General features: G+C 31.7%; 2 protein-coding genes and 1 long non-coding RNA gene across 4 annotated transcripts; 2 read left to right on the forward strand and 1 right to left on the reverse strand.

Moving 5' to 3' along the window:
- The first annotated feature begins 240 nt into the window (after window positions 1-240).
- On the forward strand, window positions 241-1196 carry LOC113382177 (cohesin subunit SA-3-like). The gene is made up of 4 exons (XM_026620718.1): window positions 241-244; window positions 340-515; window positions 717-929; window positions 1008-1196. Exons 1-4 carry the CDS (start codon window positions 241-243, stop codon window positions 1194-1196), a joined length of 582 nt encoding a protein of 193 aa, XP_026476503.1.
- LOC113382178 (cohesin subunit SA-3-like) lies at window positions 1131-17820 on the forward strand. Of its 2 annotated transcripts, XM_026620719.1 has the most exons (13): window positions 1131-1183; window positions 1256-1459; window positions 2096-2255; window positions 2776-2903; window positions 3451-3627; window positions 6665-6864; window positions 9094-9260; window positions 9362-9460; window positions 11747-11830; window positions 11928-11999; window positions 12513-12617; window positions 17367-17460; window positions 17762-17820. In XM_026620719.1, exons 3-12 carry the CDS (start codon window positions 2204-2206, stop codon window positions 17375-17377), a joined length of 1095 nt encoding a protein of 364 aa, XP_026476504.1. In that variant the 5' UTR covers window positions 1131-1183; window positions 1256-1459; window positions 2096-2203; the 3' UTR covers window positions 17378-17460; window positions 17762-17820. The 2 variants fall into 2 exon arrangements, with proteins under 2 accessions (XP_026476504.1, XP_026476505.1); XM_026620720.1 differs by lacking the exons at window positions 17367-17460; window positions 17762-17820 and adding an exon at window positions 12990-13147.
- On the reverse strand, window positions 13054-14168 carry LOC113382179. The gene is made up of 4 exons (XR_003367641.1): window positions 13996-14168; window positions 13692-13820; window positions 13487-13585; window positions 13054-13135 (listed from the first exon to the last, which is right to left on the reverse strand). It is a non-coding gene; the product is annotated as an uncharacterized LOC113382179 (long non-coding RNA).
- Window positions 17821-18065: the final 245 nt, after the last annotated feature.

The following is an 18065-nucleotide window of genomic DNA, read 5'->3' on the forward strand; positions in this document are numbered from 1 at the left end:
TTTGATTTTTTTTGGGTTTTTGGACGGTGTATGAACTCATGACCAATGGAATAGTTTTGTGGGAATCAGTTTGTCGCTTTTAGTACTACACATCTGTTTCCTTGATGTGATATTATAGCATGATAGTCGTCAAACGTTTAAGGCAATAATTTATAAGTCCAATTAGAAGTACAACATTAACTAAATCTAAACCGATCAAGTAAAAGTACCCTGCCCTGGTTTTAATGTCAGTACATGCAAATGGGTTAAACTATCCAGTTGTTTCTTCTTCTAGTGTGTTGATTATATGTTTAAACATTATTTTTTATTTCTAAATTTAATTACTTTTCATATTTACAGGTCCCAAGTATAAAACAAAACAAAATGAAAAAAGACAAATCAAATATGACCAAATATTAATGCCGGTGATGGCGACTCTGTTGGCTCGCTTTAAAAGCAATGTCAATTGTATTATCCATTTGATAAAAATTCCTCAATATTTTGACTTTGATAATACAATTGACATGGAAGATCTGGTTAGTATTTTAATATTTGTGCCTATGAATACCTATAAGGATTACTTGTCTTTGTGCTTGAATTGCCACCAGCAGGAGTATATATTTTAAGCAGAAATTTTAATTGCATATGGGAATGTTGATGCATCTTGCATTTGTTGTAGTTTTTCTAACTTTTTAATATATACTTACTAGTTTTAATCTAGTGTTTTATGTTTACAGCATTTAAGGAATTTATTGGGCGCTCTGCAAGCCATCGCCCAGGATTCTGCAGATGCGACAGTGCTGGACAACTGCAGCAATACTTTGCATTGCCTTTCTAGAAGGGCAAGAAGTATTGCTGCAGATTGCGATGCCGCCATTAAGACCATCGTAGACAAATGCGCATTCGTATATATGGAGCCAATTCTTACATGGCTAAGTATTGTGAATGGGGTACGAATTACATTTTTGTTATGTGTAGAAAGTTGTCAAACAATTCATCTCTTGATCAGAAATAATTTTTCTTTCTAGCAAATGGATCCAAAATATGCCAAGGAAGAAGATTTTCCTGAGATTTTAAATTCCCTAAAAAAAATCTACATTTTCCAATATTTATATAATGTAAATTATTTAAATATATGGGAAGATTTTTTAGGGAATTTAAAGTCTTCAGGAATGGCGTTATTGAAAGGAATCTCCCTATCGAAGTATGTTAATTAGATCAAAGATTAAACATAACTAATTTAACTAATTCATACTCCTATCAAAATATCTTTTAGGGATCGATATACTGCCTGCTTTCTTACGGCGCTTATTTATCTTGGGCATTGATCGAAGTGAAAAAAATCGATTTAAATAATATGGTCGTTAATGCTATCGGTTGTATGGAACAAGCCGATATGTTAAAGTTATAATTAAAAAATTACATTGAAATTTGCAAAGACATTGTACAAAATGTCTCTCATAACGATCTCCAACAAGCTGTAAGTTGATTTGAAAAATTCAAAATTTTAAAGTAATACTAATTGTAAGGCGAATTTCAATATTGTTTTAAACTATACATGAACTACTTGCCTACCTTTCCACCTGTCTCCAACTTCTTCAACCTTCTACTTGTGAACAGTTTTACCTTGCTGCCTGTTTACTGTCCAACCTGTTAACCTGTTAACCTGTCTACTTGTCCATCTGATTGCCTGTCTATGTATCCACCTGCTCACCTACAAGTCTACTTGAAAACCAATTTACCTCTATCAGTCTGTTCATCAATGGGAATCGAATGCTTTTTGAAAAATTCAAATCGAATAATCGGTGCTCCGGGGTTGTCCGCCAAAAATAGTATCCTTATTAAATTGTATTATCAATGAGGTTCATAAATAGTAGATTGGGCAATGATTTTTATTTTGTTCATAATTTTAACCATTTCTAGTAAAAATATTGATTGAAGTAACGCTTACTATGTCCAATCCAAGCCTAATCAAAAATGTATGGGAAAGCGTCATGTTAGGTTTGGACGACATGGCAAGCACTCGCGATTTTTGAACAATTACAACTATTTTGGTTTTATCGAAGTTGCTGAAATATTTTTTGTACTTTTAATAAATTAATTTCTAACGTTTTAGGCCTTGTTTGCAATATGTACATTAGCCGCAAATTTCAATGTAGAACTGGCCGACCATAAGAACCCGATTCTACACGACTTGGTTTTAAAACTAAGCTCGGATGACGTTATGTTAATCAATAAGTATGCAGAAGAATATGTTTTCTTAAAACATTGGACAGGTAATAATTAGAATAAAATTAATTTAAATATTTCTTATTGAAGTGGAGCTTCTAATGCAAGTGCCAACAAGAAATGTTGAATAGAAAGAGACACAGAGCGAAAATTGTCTGAAGATGGTATAGATTATATAAAAATTTTGTAAATTGTCTGAAGATTTGTAATATATTTCTTTACTGGGAAAGTTTTTGAACATATTTTAATAGTTGGTTGTTTGATATCTGCTGTGATGCATGTTGATACACTTTTAAGCTTCAATTATAAATTGAAATGCCAAATGGAATTTTTCACTCGAAGATGCATCTAATACAACTCAACAATCACATTTATGTTTAGATTTTTGTTTATATGCATAACACAGTTTGTGTAAAAGAAAAGTTAATATGACTTTACTAGAAGACTTTTGTAATTATGTTATCGTTATTAATTATCTCATTGTAGAAAGGCACGAAGAAGATGAGAGCCCAAAGAAAAATTTTATTAGAAGATTTTGTAATTAATTATGTTATTATCTTATTGCAGGAACACACGAAGAAGATCAAGTCCAAATAAAGAAACGTCGTGAAGTCTTGGAGCGTTTTTGCAAACTTATTGAATTTGGTATCATACCAGTTACCAGCGCGTCCTTTGTTTTGATGTATTATGTGAAGGTAAGGTTATAACAGTTATTCATTGCATATTGAAACTTCTTTCTATTTCACTTTGTAATTTACTGACTAGCTAACATCCTAATAATTGCCCATCGAAGTCTCCAAAATCTTTCTGAAAGAAAGGCTTAAAAATTCAAAAGAAAACTATTAAGGTCCAAGAGAATAAAGATCTTGCCATGTGAAGTATTCTATAGCTTTGCTATTCCCAAACCTGAAGGATTACCTTAGAATCCATAATTTGCCCTCAAAAACACCTGCATTTGACTTGACCATGGATTTAGTAGCTTTATGAACAAAACAGTGGATGTATTACGAGGACCTAGGATAATTAGTTAAAACAATGTAATACTATTAAATAGTAGTTTGCCTGAAGGCAGGTCCATGGCCTGAGAGCACCACAAATCAATGATTCCCCTTTCCTTCTTTTTGTTTATTATTCACATCACCGCTTTATGCATTTTCCTTACCATACTTATTAGTATATTGTGTATAAGTGTTGTGTGTAAGAAAATAGATCAATTTAATTCAACACTATTGTATTTTGCAGTGTGAAAAATGCTATGGAGATATCATAAAGAAAATGGTCGCCACGATGTGCAGCCTCAGCAGGACAAATTGCACCACGGTCATGTTCCTGACTTTGAAGGAAAATTATTTGCAGGTGGAAAGTTCATGTGCTGGCGATGTGGTTAATAAAACTATCGAAGGATTTGTGCAGCTAAAGGTATTTATTCTGTGTAATGTGTGTAATTTATGAAACGAACTAGTGGTGCATGGCATCGTGCCTTTAGGCAAATTGCTCGAACTTTCCGTACCGTAATGAAATATTCGAGAAATTTTAAACGTTTTCAAATATTTAATTATTACAAATACTGTAACTTTCATTATTTTTGCTATCTTGTTATATCTGAGCAGATCAAATGTAAATCATAAATCAATTTATCTCCAGAACATTAACAATCGTCATTTCATTTCGAATTCAATTTCAAAAAAATTGTTGCCTAATTGGCACAAAATTGAAAAAGTGCTCCCGTATAGTCACATTCTTCTGTGCATTTGCAAATAATTCTGTGCGACATTTTCACTTATACTGTGCTTAGTTTGGCGGCATTTTCACATTTTTCAATAGGTTTCGTTTTCACAACATTGGAAATGTGCTCCAATACATAAACAGTCTAAACGCACTTGTGTAAACATTTGTACCAGAGTGGCGCTTAGACTGTGCTTAGACTGGGTCATTTTTTCAATTTTTATAATCCAAAATTACAAAAATATTTTATGAAAAATAAAAAAAGATGTAATATTTGTTTATCTCCAAAAGCAATTGTTTTGTCAATACAAGCAGAAAGTTTTTTATATCATTCAAATCGGACGCTTCTTAGTTCACTCAAAAAATGCTATTTTTTGCACGTTTAGCTTTGTATCTCCGAAATGGCGGGACCTGTCTTTGCCAAAAACGAATCACCTCTTTTCCCAATCATTACAAATTGAATGTTTTTTAGATCATTCAAATCGGATACTCCGTTCTCTCAAAAACTCGATTTCTATTTTCTGCACTCTTTGCTCCGTATCTCCGTAACGGCTGGACCTGCCTTTGCCAAAAACTAATCAGCACATCTCCCTATTAATAGGGATCGAATGTTTTTAAACCATTCAAATCGGTTGATCCGTGCGCCCGAAAACGTGGACGAAATAATGCGTACATATAAAACACACACACACCTACACACACATCAAAATTTTCTGAGAAATGCCAAAATGTTCAGAAACCTTCAAAACCTCTAAAAATGCAAAAAAAATTATTTTCGATTTTTCAGAATTGAAGAACTTGATTTATATTCATATTTACTAATCTCTGGAAACATTTTTTTTTAATATTTATCTATGGTAACTCCAAACGTTTAACTTCTGGAGGTCCAATTAGAAGTATAATTTATTGTTTACTCCAATTCACTTTTTTTTTTTTAACTTCCCGTAGGGCAAGTTATAGTAATCGCAAAAAAATCTAAAATGAACATTTTTATATTCTTTACGTTGCAAAACCTTCTGAACATTTTGGCATACCTTAAAAAAATTAATGTATGTGTGTGTATGTATGTGTGTGTGTGCGTGTGTGCGTGTATGCGGATACAAATTTTCGTCGACGATTTCGGGAACACGGATGAAGCGATTTGAATAATTGAAAAAACATTCGATTCGTATTGATAAGGAGACGTGCGGATTAGTTTTTGGCGAAGGCAGGTCTAGCCGTTCCGAAAATATAGGGCAAAATGTTCCAAAAATGGTAACTCCGTTTTTAAGAGAACGGAGCGTCCAATGTTAACAATTCAAAAAACGTCTTACTTGTATTGATAAGATGAAGAACTGCAAGAATTTTCATGAAGGCAGGTCAAGCGGTTTCGGAGATCTAATGAAAAAAGTAAAAAAATGCCATTTGGCGGTCAAAAATGATCATGAGACATATGCACATCAAATTATCAGATATTTTATATAGATTTTAACAATAAGTTTAAATTTTGTTTGCATTCCTATGGGTTCCGTATCAATGTTTATCCGTTAGACGGCGGCGCGACGCTTACGCGCTTCGATATTTCGTATCTATGCAATTAAAGCAGTACGATTGCTTTGAAAAAAAGTTCAAAACTTCCAAAATATGTCAAAATAAAGAAAACATTTTTTTTTCAAAAAACAATTTTTTTAAAAAAAGTAATTCTCTGTCAAATTTATAGTTTCTCAAAAATCTAATTTTTTCGAAGTAATGTTTTTTTCAAAAATGTTAATCGTTTTTTAAATAAAAATAATTTTTAGTACGGGAAGTTCCAGCAATTTGCCTTAATGCACGATGCCATGCGCCCCACTTGTTGGTTTTTGTATTCGTAAATAGTACTTTGCCAATTTTTACCACCTTTCGCAAAACCTCACAGGTTGGAACCGACGTATTGATTTTATTTTATTCTTTTTGAAGTAAAACTTCTTTAGGCGCGACTAGGGTATAAATCCGTCGTTGTATGCGTACCGATATCAACAAGGAAATCGACATAGATAAATAAACATTTTAAAGTTACATCGTAGCACAAATCTTGATTTAATGAAAAATGCCAGTATCGGAAGAATATTTTACCTTGTTTTTTGAAAATATTAAAACAAATTATACATTTGTTTCTTGATAAGAAATTATTTCTATATTATTCGTAGTTTCTATAAATCTTTGTAGTTATTAAAATGGAAAATATTTTTAGGCAAGGCAGATATTACAACTGTTCAAAGAATAATAGTATATCGCCAGCAAAAAAGTAAAAAAATACAAGCCGTAAATGATTGTATGTTGATTTTAATTACATGAAGTTCTTCAAACACAATTATTAAATGATGAGTGAGTGAAGTTGCAAAAACAATATTTGTTTAGGCGTTGTTTAACAGAATCCACTGTGTGGACGATAATATCATAGAATTTATTAATCAGCAATTACTTCATTTCTCTAATGAAGAACCGACAAACCGATCATGTCATATTTGAAGTATGACTTGAATTACATTATCGTTTTCAAATATTATACATATTTTTAATGCCATTATAGATATATAGATGTATAATGGCCGACACTAATAAATGTGTGCATCACTAGTGTTACCATATTACTGATAAACATTATTCAAAATTGTTATACGATGTATTTATTTTTGCTTAAATGCCATCTTGTACAATAGCAAATAAGTTTTACTTCACTTTTTTTTATTTCACTTTTTTTTATTTCACTCAGACTTTGGCCGCACATCTAGCCAAGTTCTTGGGCACAAACAAACTGAAAAATCGACAAGCAGTAGCAAAGCTGCACGAGGCTGGGATTCTGTTTGCGGTTGAACAAAGTGGTAGCCCGAATGTGCCTCCACATCGCTTACCGTTTTTAGAAATATTAACCAAGTTTTCAGCAAAGCTTGAAGAAGAGGATAGATCTTCTGTGTGAGTAATAAATATTTACTGTAATACCTGGGTAAAATGTACATTTTAATAAGTGTGATCTCTGTATAGAAGAGGAGATCCCTTACATTTTTCGTTTTGTCTTAAGGGGGTATTCTACTGTAGAATTTTGAAAAAATCGATTTTTTTTTTCATATTTTCAAAGTTGAGTTATTCAAAAATATGTCATTAAAAGGATTTTTCAAAATTACTATTACAGTAGAACTTCAATTATCCGAATTAATGGGGACCGGGACCCATTCGGATAATCAAATATTCGGATAATCGGAGTTTTTTTTTTAAATTGCCATTGGAGAGAAAAAAAGTAACGTTTTGATATTGCACTATTTTTTTATTGAATTAAATGAAAGAAACATGACATTTTCACATGTTTTAAATATAAATAAAATGTACTTAAACGAGTTAAAAAAAAAATGTACAAGTTTAGAAATAAAAATCATTGTTTTGTAAACATCTCCGTCAAATCAAAACAAACAATGTGCCTACACTGGCTTTGCTGATGGAAGAATAATAGCGCACTTAAACTTTTTTTTGGACAATTTTTTTTTCTGAAAGTGATTCGGATAATCGGCGATTCGGATAGTCGGAGTTCGGATAATTGGAGTTCTACTGTATTTCCTGAGTTATAGCCGTTTTAGTGACGTGGCCTCGGTTCGGGTCCGACCGAGTCTCAAAACTTTGAACGCGTTTTTCTCGGAACTACTTTTTTCGAGCTGGCGGTAAGGATATCTCGAGTTCTAATGAACCAGATTTACTTCAAATCTGGAGAGGATCTTCTCTATGCATCGCTTTATCGCATAGACCTTTCCCAAAACTATAACTTTTCATTTAGTATTTTTAAAAAAATCGGAATTGTTAAAAAAAAAACATGAAAAAAAATTTTTTTTTTCAAACTGCCGCCATTCAAACAAAAATTTCTTTTTTAACTTATCCAAGGTTCATACGATAGCGGCATCTATAATAATTAATAATCCATCTATTTTTTATGTTTCGGATCACCAGGAGGGTTGGAATCATGCACGCCAGGACACCCTCTTTTTTTGAGCCCCCACTTCGACTGCTCATAACTTTGTAAATTCTAATTTTTTTTTTTATGTAATAATAAAATATCAATAAACAAATGATAAAAAAAATCGATAGTAAAAATATTGATTCCTTTATACAGCGCTTCAAAAACCGGGCAAAATTCATGCTTCTACAGTAGAATACCCCCTTAAAAAAGGTGATTTTTGGGAAATTATATTGAACAAAATGCTTCATCATTTCAAAATTTTAAGAACATATTTTACACATGTTTTAAGAATTCATAGTATACGTTTTGAAGAAAAAAATTAAATATTTTTTAAGTTATCGTCGATCTCCAACGGCGCGACAAAAGGCCCTTCACTGCTGCAGTGATTCCAGCCTTCTACATGAATGAAATTTAAAAAAAAATTCTCGTTAAACTAGATAATATTGTCTGTAAAATGACCTACCATAAAAAAATAATCAAAAATTGACAAAACGGCGGCGTTTTAAAAAAATAGTCGAATTTTACCCAAAATTTTGGTCGTTTTTGGACTGCCAAAATTCGATTTTTGATCCGATCATTTTACGGAGAGCTATATATAGAACATGTAAAAAAAATTCGATAGTGATCGGATCATTTGTTTTTGAGTAATAACTGCAGCAAATTCGGAAAATGCTGTCTCGAGAAAAAGCATTTAAAGATAAAACGATCTTTGTACTATATACTGTATATATATACTCTTTAAATGGCTATGACTCAAAAACTATTCAAGATATCGATTTAAAATTTTTGAATGGTATTTTTAAAGGCATAGCCTATCTAATTATGAAAAAATTGAAAATTCGATTTTTTAAAAATTTCACACTAGGTGTGCCCCTTAAGAAAAATTGCTAAAAGTGTGCAAATAATTGACTTGGTCAATGAATATTGAGATGCAGCAACTTTCAAAATGGTGGCAATAAATCCATACCAGTTATTTTCGACAAATAATAGTTCAAATTTTAAATAAATCACGTGTATTTGCCATGTCGTCCTTACCTAACACAACGCTTTCTCATACATTTTTACTTATTATTAGGCTTGGATATGCACGGTGAGCATCACTAACTAGGCCCAAGTGATATTTTTCCTTAAGCGAGTTGTGAAAAGATAAAAATTGAATTCTTCTATTATATTATCATCATCGTCCATTCTGGTTTCAGATTCAAGTACTTACAATCAAGGAGTGGAATACCTTCTAGAATACCCTCAGGAGCCATATGGGCTCCATATAGGAATTATATAAGGTCTCTTATCGGTTCCAAACCCCCCCTGCCCCTAAATACGGAGCAAAGGGCCAAGGAACCAAGCCAAAGGCCAAGACCTACAGGTATATGTTAACGTCAATATGTAAATTAATGTTTTGTATCATCTGCAATATATGTGGGTGGAATGATAAAGAATATAGTAAGTTTTTTCTTATTCCCGAAGGTGCAGCTGGTGAAACCTTTCCTTTTCCTACAACATCCATACAGAGGTCCGGGCATTCTATGGAGCGACCGCGAGGGGAAACAATTAGGAGATATCCAGGTATGTTTTAATATTAATTGAACATCAAAATGTTACGAAAACATTTCGATGGCTTTCTTACGCATCCTCGTAACTCGATTTTTGACGATTTTGAGTTTTAGTCGAAAAATCGCTGTGTGTGTGTGTTCTGTTCACATATTTGGGAGCACGGATCGATTTGATTTGAAATATTTAAAAAGCAATCGTTTACTATTGAGAAAACAGAGCATCCGATTTGAATTATTCAAAAACATTCAACATGTATTGATGATGCGGTGATTAGTTTTTGGAAAAGACAGGCCCAGTAGTTTCAAAACTTCCGATTCGAATGATTCAAAAAACATTTTGCAGTATGAAGAATCGATTAGTTTAGGAAAGCAAAAAATTTTTTGTCCATTTTTTTTTTTAATTTACCATTTTTTCACTGTTTAAATATGAAAAATGATTCGAATTTTAATTTGAATGCTAGCTAAAATTCTAAAACTCTCTTATATACTTCAAACAAATAAATTTAACTTTGCAAATTAGATTATATAATTCTTAGAGATATGAGATATGTTCTTTTTTACTTCTTTTTACTTTTTATATAAACATATATAAACGTCGTCGTCGAATTTATTCTTATATTTATAATACGAATAATGAATGTTACAGTATTTATAATAATAAGCTATTCGAAATCATCTATTATTCCTCGATTCGATTTAATTACGGAATGGGAAGTTTCGACAATTCGCTTAAAGGCACGATGCCATGCACCTCTAATTATATTATTATTATGTTGAAAACAAATATCACAGCAAGCAACAAAAATTAAACAATTATCTGGTCTGATCCTGATCACATCTCTATCTCACTATCACCAACTTTATCTAGAACATGTTTCATGTTGCGCACCCGAAAACCCAAACTTGGTTTAAATTGCTTACTTTCAGTATATTAGGGCAACTTTTATTCTCACTTTTCATACGGAATCCAATTCTGGGGTTTTTCATCCGAACTAATTAAAATATTTACGCTTCAGAAAAGAGCTATTCGAATCATTTTTTCCTTGTCCATATTTAAAAAACACAATATTCTAACTGTCCCATGCATTTATCTGCTGGTAACATTATCTTTCATCAAAAACAATTGGAAACTTTTTGATATGGCTTCGTCTTCCTCAAACTACAACACTAGACACAAACTTTCAATGCAATCGACGGTTTAGGTATTCAGCTTATGAATAAACTTCTACTTCTACTTCAATATCCGAAACTTAGACAGCAAAAAATTTGATGCTCTCTTAGTTAAACTTTTTAAAGGATTAGCTTTTTATGACACTGCTGAATTTTCTCAATTTGATTTCAATAACTATTTTCTTGCATAATCCTTATCATTTATCTATATAGTCTGACCATTCGATCGCCTGTACAACCATGTTTTTTTATTGCTATTTTATTAATTCAATTTTTACGGTTTTGAATGAGTATAACTTTCAACCTTGTGCAAGAATTTTGAGCTTGACTCCTGGTTAAATAGACTTTAATATGATGAACTTAATTATGAATCAGTTCTTTTTTTCAGAAGCGAAATTCGTGCAGCTATTATGATTATTAAAAAATTATTATCCTTTCAATATTAATTATTTTGACAATTAGCTGGACAAGAGTCTGAAATAATATCTATTATTATTAATTACGGCTTGCTTATGATTAAATAAATAAATAAACTAATAGGGTGTATGGCATCGTGCTTTAAGGCAAATTGCTAGAATTTCCCGTACCGTAACGAAATGTTCGAGGAATATTGAATGTTTTCAAATAGATTATTATAATAATTGAAACATTGTCTAATATTTATAAGAATTATATAAACTGAATTGCAAAGATGAAATTATTTGTTTAAAGTATATTAGAACTTTAGTCAGAATTAAAAATAAAATTTGAATTATTTTCCATATAGGGAAAAAATTTGAAACAATTTTTTTTTTCCAAAATCAATTATTTTGTTAAGACAAGCAGAAAGTTCTTTGAATCATTTAAATCGGACGCTTAGTTCTCTCAAAAACTGCCATTTTGTACACATTTAGCTCCGTATCTTCGAAATGGCTGGACGTGCCTTTCCCAAGAACTAATTAGCACATCTCCCTATTAATAGGAATCGAATGTTTTTTGAACCATTCAAATCGGTTGATCCGTGCGCCCGAAAAAATGCGGACACACATGCACACACATGCACACAAAACACACGCATCTGTACTCTGATTTTTTCTGAATTATGCCAAATGAAATGAAGATAATAATAATTACATTCTTGGTTCTGAAGGTACAACTGGTGAACGCCCCGCCACGCCAATGACAAGAACACCACAGAGATCCCCGGGCCGCGCCCCCATTAGGATTATAATAAGTATATTTTAATATTAATTGACTTATTGTGCAATAAATACGTTAATGTTAGTGTTAGTAAAGATAAAGATAATAACAATTATATTTTTGTTCTGAAGCTCCGGTCAGTAAACCCTCGGGGCCGCGATCGCCCCCAACACGTGGCAGAATATTAAGTGCTGGCCATCTTGGTATGTTTTAATATTAATTTGAAAGTTATTATCTAATACGTTCATGTTACATAACGTGTGTAAAGTAAGTGTGAAGATAAAGATAATTATAATTGCCTTGTTGGTCTAGAGCAGTGATTCCCAAACTTCTTTTACTTACTATCGCGTGGCCTGGCCTGGCCGATTTTTTATTATACGACGCGTTAGCTAATGTATTGCGTAATCATTAACTGGCTTGCTAATCTGTGTTATCACTAATAATAAGAATGATGATAGATTCTCAATTTTGATTTAAGTCAGCATTAAATTATGATTCAGGGCCGACAGTGACAAAGTCGGCATCTAAAGAAATTGAAATATTTTTTTTTAAAATGGGATTTGTAGTATTGTTAACTAATGTATTACAAAATTGTATATATATCATATATGTTTCGATAATTTTGACTAAAATATTATCTTTATATATTTCAGTGTCAATGTTAATTGTTTATTAATATATATGATTAATATTCTTTTTTACTTTTGTGCTGTTAGCGCCCCCTACACCGGTGTATCGGCGCAGCGCCTCTAAGGGTTCTTCGCCCAGAAGAAGACCAGAAAGGCCCAGTGAAGTTATGCAACCCAAAAGGAGACGTCTAGGTATGTTATAATGATAAGTGAACGTTAATACGTAATAAGAACGTTGATGTTACAAAACAACTATAATATCAGTGGGAAAACCTCAAGGCAAATTGCTGGAACTTTCCGTACCATTTTTTTTTTTAAAAAAAAGATTAACATTTTTGAAAATCATTTACTCTGAAAAAATTAGATTTTTGAGATACTATAAATTATAACATTTCAATAGTATTATATGTCACCTACGTTCTCTTAGCATCACCATCAATTTGGTACATTTCTATCTTTACCGAATTCCATTGTCTATTTCAAAGCCTTCACTGTAAAAGAAAATTGTATTTAATAACTTCATCATAATAATGATAAAAACGATATAAACTTTATTTTATTCAGAATGAAACATCCCATTTAATTGCTGAAGAGCTTTCCATTTATTTTGAGAGTCAACCAAGAATTGCAGCAGCAGCTTCGCAGCAGAGATAATGTGGCCTCCAAAACTCTGCCCTAGACAATGACACCTTCGAATTCATTTGTCCTCACTGAAATAAATGAATTATTTATTTCATTCAACATTTTCAAATTATTTTGTTAGAAATCAACATTTCAGTAAATGTCAATTTCAATAAATGAATTATTTATTCTCATTCAACATTTTCAAATTATTTTGTTGGAAATCAACATTTCAGTAATTAAATAAATTGAAGTTTTAAATAAAATTTATGTTTAAAATGAATGTAGAAATAAAAATTTTATGAATTAATTGTAATAACAATTATGGTATGTAAAATATTGCAATAAATATGAAAAATTACTTGTAATGTTTTTCCCTATAATTTGTTGCAAATTTTTATAATCAAGTATATAATTGTAACTATTTTATGATTACTAACCTGATTAAGCCCTTTGCAGAGCGCGATGATGTTGCAACTTTTTGTCTGAGCCCTTTTCATCTTTTAATCTTTACTGAATTCCATTGTTTACTTCAAAGCCTTCATTGAAAAAGAAAATTGTGTTTAATAACTTCATAATAATAAGAATGAAACGATGAAAATTTCATTTTATTTTGAATAAAATATTGAATTTATCTGTATCTACCTACAAGCACGAGAGCCTTCCATTTATTTTGATAGTCGACCAAGAATTGCTGCAGCAGCAGCAGCAGCAACCTATACCTCAGCTAATAATGTTTTTCCAATATTCTTTGTTTTGCATTGCCCTCATCCTCTGTAAAAAAAATTATTTATTACATTAATTATTCAAATTATATAAAAAATAACTGATAAAATGTCTAAATCATTTATATTACTTGATTACAATACTCGAGTAAATTAAATTTGTAATATAAATTTATCACTGATAAATTTTTTAAATATTATCAAGCAATTTATTTGTAACTTACCTATATTTGATTCCAAGTCTCTGATTAGGTGGTTGCCATTTACTAGTAATCCTAGGATTTGTCATCATGCATTCTCTAATTTGTCTGGATTTCTTCCAACAGTTCTCGCCTTGAAGTGTTCAGTTATGCCAATCCATCTGCACCAAAGGCAATTATTATTTGGTACGGGAAGTTCCAGCAATTTGCCTTAAGGCACGATGCCTTAATTGCCCTAAAAGACAAAATTACACTTACAGCTAGTTATGCTTTCTTCTTATTTGTGTATTTGCTCACCAAAGGCTAGATAAATTAAATAGAATTTTATTTATGTGGTAGGAAGCAACAGAAATAGGAATTCTATTCTTTAAAAACAAATGAACCGATTTAAAGGCAAATGAACTTTTGGTTCACACTATATGAAAATATCATTTTTCTTCTCAAATAGCAATCTCCTATATATATATATATATATATATATATATTTTGTAGAGTTTCGAACAAGAATCCAAAAATAATACAAAATAAAAAACAAGAAGTTTTTAATAAACAATTTCTTTATTTAATTATTTGTTAACTGTCAACGTTTCGGAACTAGGTACGTTCCATCTTCAGGACATCTGTCAAGAAACATGATCTTGATGAGATTTTAGCAAACAATATGTTTAGGAAAAGAAAATAGATTTTTCTTAAATAATAAATTAATTGCAAAAAATATATATATATATATAATAATGTACAGAAATATGATAATATGAACAAAATGAAAATGATAAAAATAAATGAGTGGATTATCAGAACAGGATATTAAAAGTCATATTGTCATATTGATAAATCATACAATACTGATGTATCTAGATCATACCCAACAGCTAAAGCGATATTAAGAGCACAAGCATAATGTCTTCCTCCTCATATCAGGCGTCATAGTAAAGTAATGATCTTTTGTTTTTTTATTAATTTGAAAAGGTTTTCAGCATAATATTCGGCATTGTGAGTGAATGGTTTTCGAGGTTATGTTCAAACATTTCAATTTGCCATTGAAATAGTGCATATGTTCATTAATTATTGCATTGAAAAGTATGCAAAAGTGATTAGGAAAGCCCTTAAACAATACCAAAACGATTAATATAGTGAATGTTGTGTTTTTGCGCCAAATTAGTCATTAGAATCCTTATGAGAATACTAGGGTCCGTTCCAGTCCGTTCGTATTCCAGTGCTTCACACTTTTTGCATCTATTTGGTGAATAACTGAATTAGTGATGAATATAAATAAATAAATGTGAATATAAAGTAATGTGAGTAATGATCTTTTGTTTTTTATTAATTTGAAAAGGTTTTCAGCATAATATTCGGCATTGTGAGTGAATGGTTTTCGAGGTTATGTTGAAACATTTCAATTTGCCATTGAAATAGTGAATATGTTCATTAATTATTCTCTATAGTCCTTTAAAAAGAATTTCCAATAAGTCGCCCAGCGTTCCAAGAATGTATCTTTGTATTTTTCAGGAAATTGTATGTTTGATATTCGGTTTTCTATTAGTGCATATTTGGTTTTGTATAATGTTGCCGATTTTGTAAAGAAACTAGTTACGTTTTTAAAGGAGTCATTAAATAACAAAAAATTACGATTGCCAGAACACCCATACACACTGAAGTTTGCTCCGGTGTTGACCATAACCTGTCAAAATTTCAGCAGTGTTGCTTTCTGCAAATGCACATGCATGCATGTTGCATGCCTTGTACAATCTGTTCTGTCACTTCTGTCACTTTTGTCTAATGTCTAAGCCGCCGTCTAACCTACAACAAGTATTCGTAAATGTAAAATTATTATTTCTGTGTTCAACAGATTCTGTATATAATTTCTTCGCGTGTTTCTTTTTATACCATAAAGTTTGGTTCTTCATCACGGATAATATTAATAAAATCAGTGCTAATATATATAAAAGGACGCCGATTTTTTCGCCGTGAAGAAAGTTGATAAAAAGTTTCAAAAATGGTTGAACCTTAAAACTATTCACGCTAAAAACAAGAATTGAATACGCTCAAGCTCAACAATAGAGCAGCAATACTTATTATTGGTGAATTGAGTGAATGCACGCAGATTTCATTTGAGAAGAAGTTAGGCGCACGAGGCTCCAGAGTTTGTCATCGCTGTTATTCGTGTTACTGGGGCTCATCTGAGAATTGGAGCACACCTGGCACAGAAGGCTATGTCGCACCTTATACAATAACAACACAAGACACTGTCATACAAGGGTTTGGAGCACCGGAGTGGCGTGAAAGCGGTATTTACGACAATTGTAACTTGTAAGGTAAGGTACGAATAGAATAAGTTAATTAATGTACATGTTATTTAGCATATGTCACGTTTAAATGCTCTTACGAATATTGGTACCCTATCACTGTCTAGGTCGGTAGATTCAAATCCAGCATTAGATGTAAAGTTACCAGAGATCACGTTACCCAAGTTCAACGGTGATTATAGTGAGTGGACCCAATTTATTAGATCTTTATAACTCGTTAATTCACAATAACACAAAGTTGCTGCAAGTCCAAAAGTTGCACTCTCTAAAGGGAGCTCTACTATCGTCTGCTGCAAAACTAATATCATCTTTAAGCTTAACAAATGAGATTTACACTGAGGACGGCCTATGAGCTACTGTGTAAGACTTATGACATTAAATTTTAAATACTGAATTCCCATTTGCAGCAGATCGACAACATACCACAGATACACAAAGGAACAGGCACAAAGTGCGAGGCAACAAATACGTGCTCTTTCAACTGAATATGAACCAACTAAACATTAGGATCTTATTCTGTTGTATATGCTAAACAAGAAGGTTGACAGCCATACTCGCATGGCATGGCATGGAATTTGTCCAGGAATGGAAAGTTCTTCTAACGGTAAATCAATTTTTTTCCTTTCTGGAGCTGCGGGTTTGTGCCTTAGAGAACTCATTCTAAAGAGAAATGAAGAGAAAGAGAAATTCTAAAATGGTTCATGTTAGTACAGTGAAAAGGGTAGTATCTCCGTGTTGTTGTTGTAAGGGAAGTCATCCATTGTACAAATGTTCCAAGTTTAAGGAGTTGGAGATTTCAGGGCGCAAGGATCTGGTGTTAAAGCATTCACTGTGCATTCGTTGTTTACTTCCTGGACATGATGCTAAGAGGCGTAGTTTTAAAGGTGCTTGCTATAGATGTAAAGAGCCCCACAACACTTTAATTCATGATGAAATAGTTCTTCGTCACCATCAACTAGCCAACTCAATTCTGGCAACAATATTCTTTTAGCTAGTCACAATAACATACAAACTTTTCTTTCCACAGTCTCTCGATATGAATGAATTTGATAGTTATATATCTATTATTAGTATTATACTATTTTGCAGATTTTACCTGAAGCCAAGTACATTGAATTGTTACTCATTTGTATTTAGAAGACTATTGGAATCCTGAGAAGCGTATCAGAAATTTGAAGTTAAGGTAATTATACTATTATTTTGTTGTATGGTTTCATTTGGTTGTAGTTAATAAAATCAAATAGATCTTAAAAATATTACACTTATTTCACAAATTTTGTAAATATGTATTATTTAAAGAAATTGGGATTGATTTGATTATTGTTTTACATTATATTTAGTACATTTATTCACTGAACAACCTGTGTCTCTTCAGCACATCAGGCTACTGGCAATTTATATGCATTTGGATTGAGTATTTGTGAATAAAAATTAATTTGATTTATTATAATATATTGATTTATAATAATAATTATTTCTTTCAGATGTTTGTCCAATTGGCGTCATGTTAATACTTTAAACCTCTTTGGAGTCTTGCAAACTTTACATTTTAGTACTGATATTTGTTCAAATTTCAATTGCTGTAGTGTTTATTAGAAAATAGTATTATTACAATGTCAAAGTTTTGTGTGTGAAGTGATTTTTGTGATACATTCCAAGGAGTTTTTATTATCGTAGTATGGATGCTGACTTCCAGCTAATCAAGAATGATTGTAAGCCGCTGTGGTAAGTGATATTTATTTAAATGGCATGCTCATATATAATACAATCACACCAAATTCGCGGAAA

This window comes from Ctenocephalides felis, unplaced genomic scaffold (genome assembly GCF_003426905.1).
Source record: "Ctenocephalides felis isolate EL2017-DRISC unplaced genomic scaffold, ASM342690v1 CF-g0.4_SCAFFOLD_03345, whole genome shotgun sequence".
Taxonomy (NCBI): Eukaryota; Metazoa; Arthropoda; class Insecta; order Siphonaptera; family Pulicidae; genus Ctenocephalides; species Ctenocephalides felis.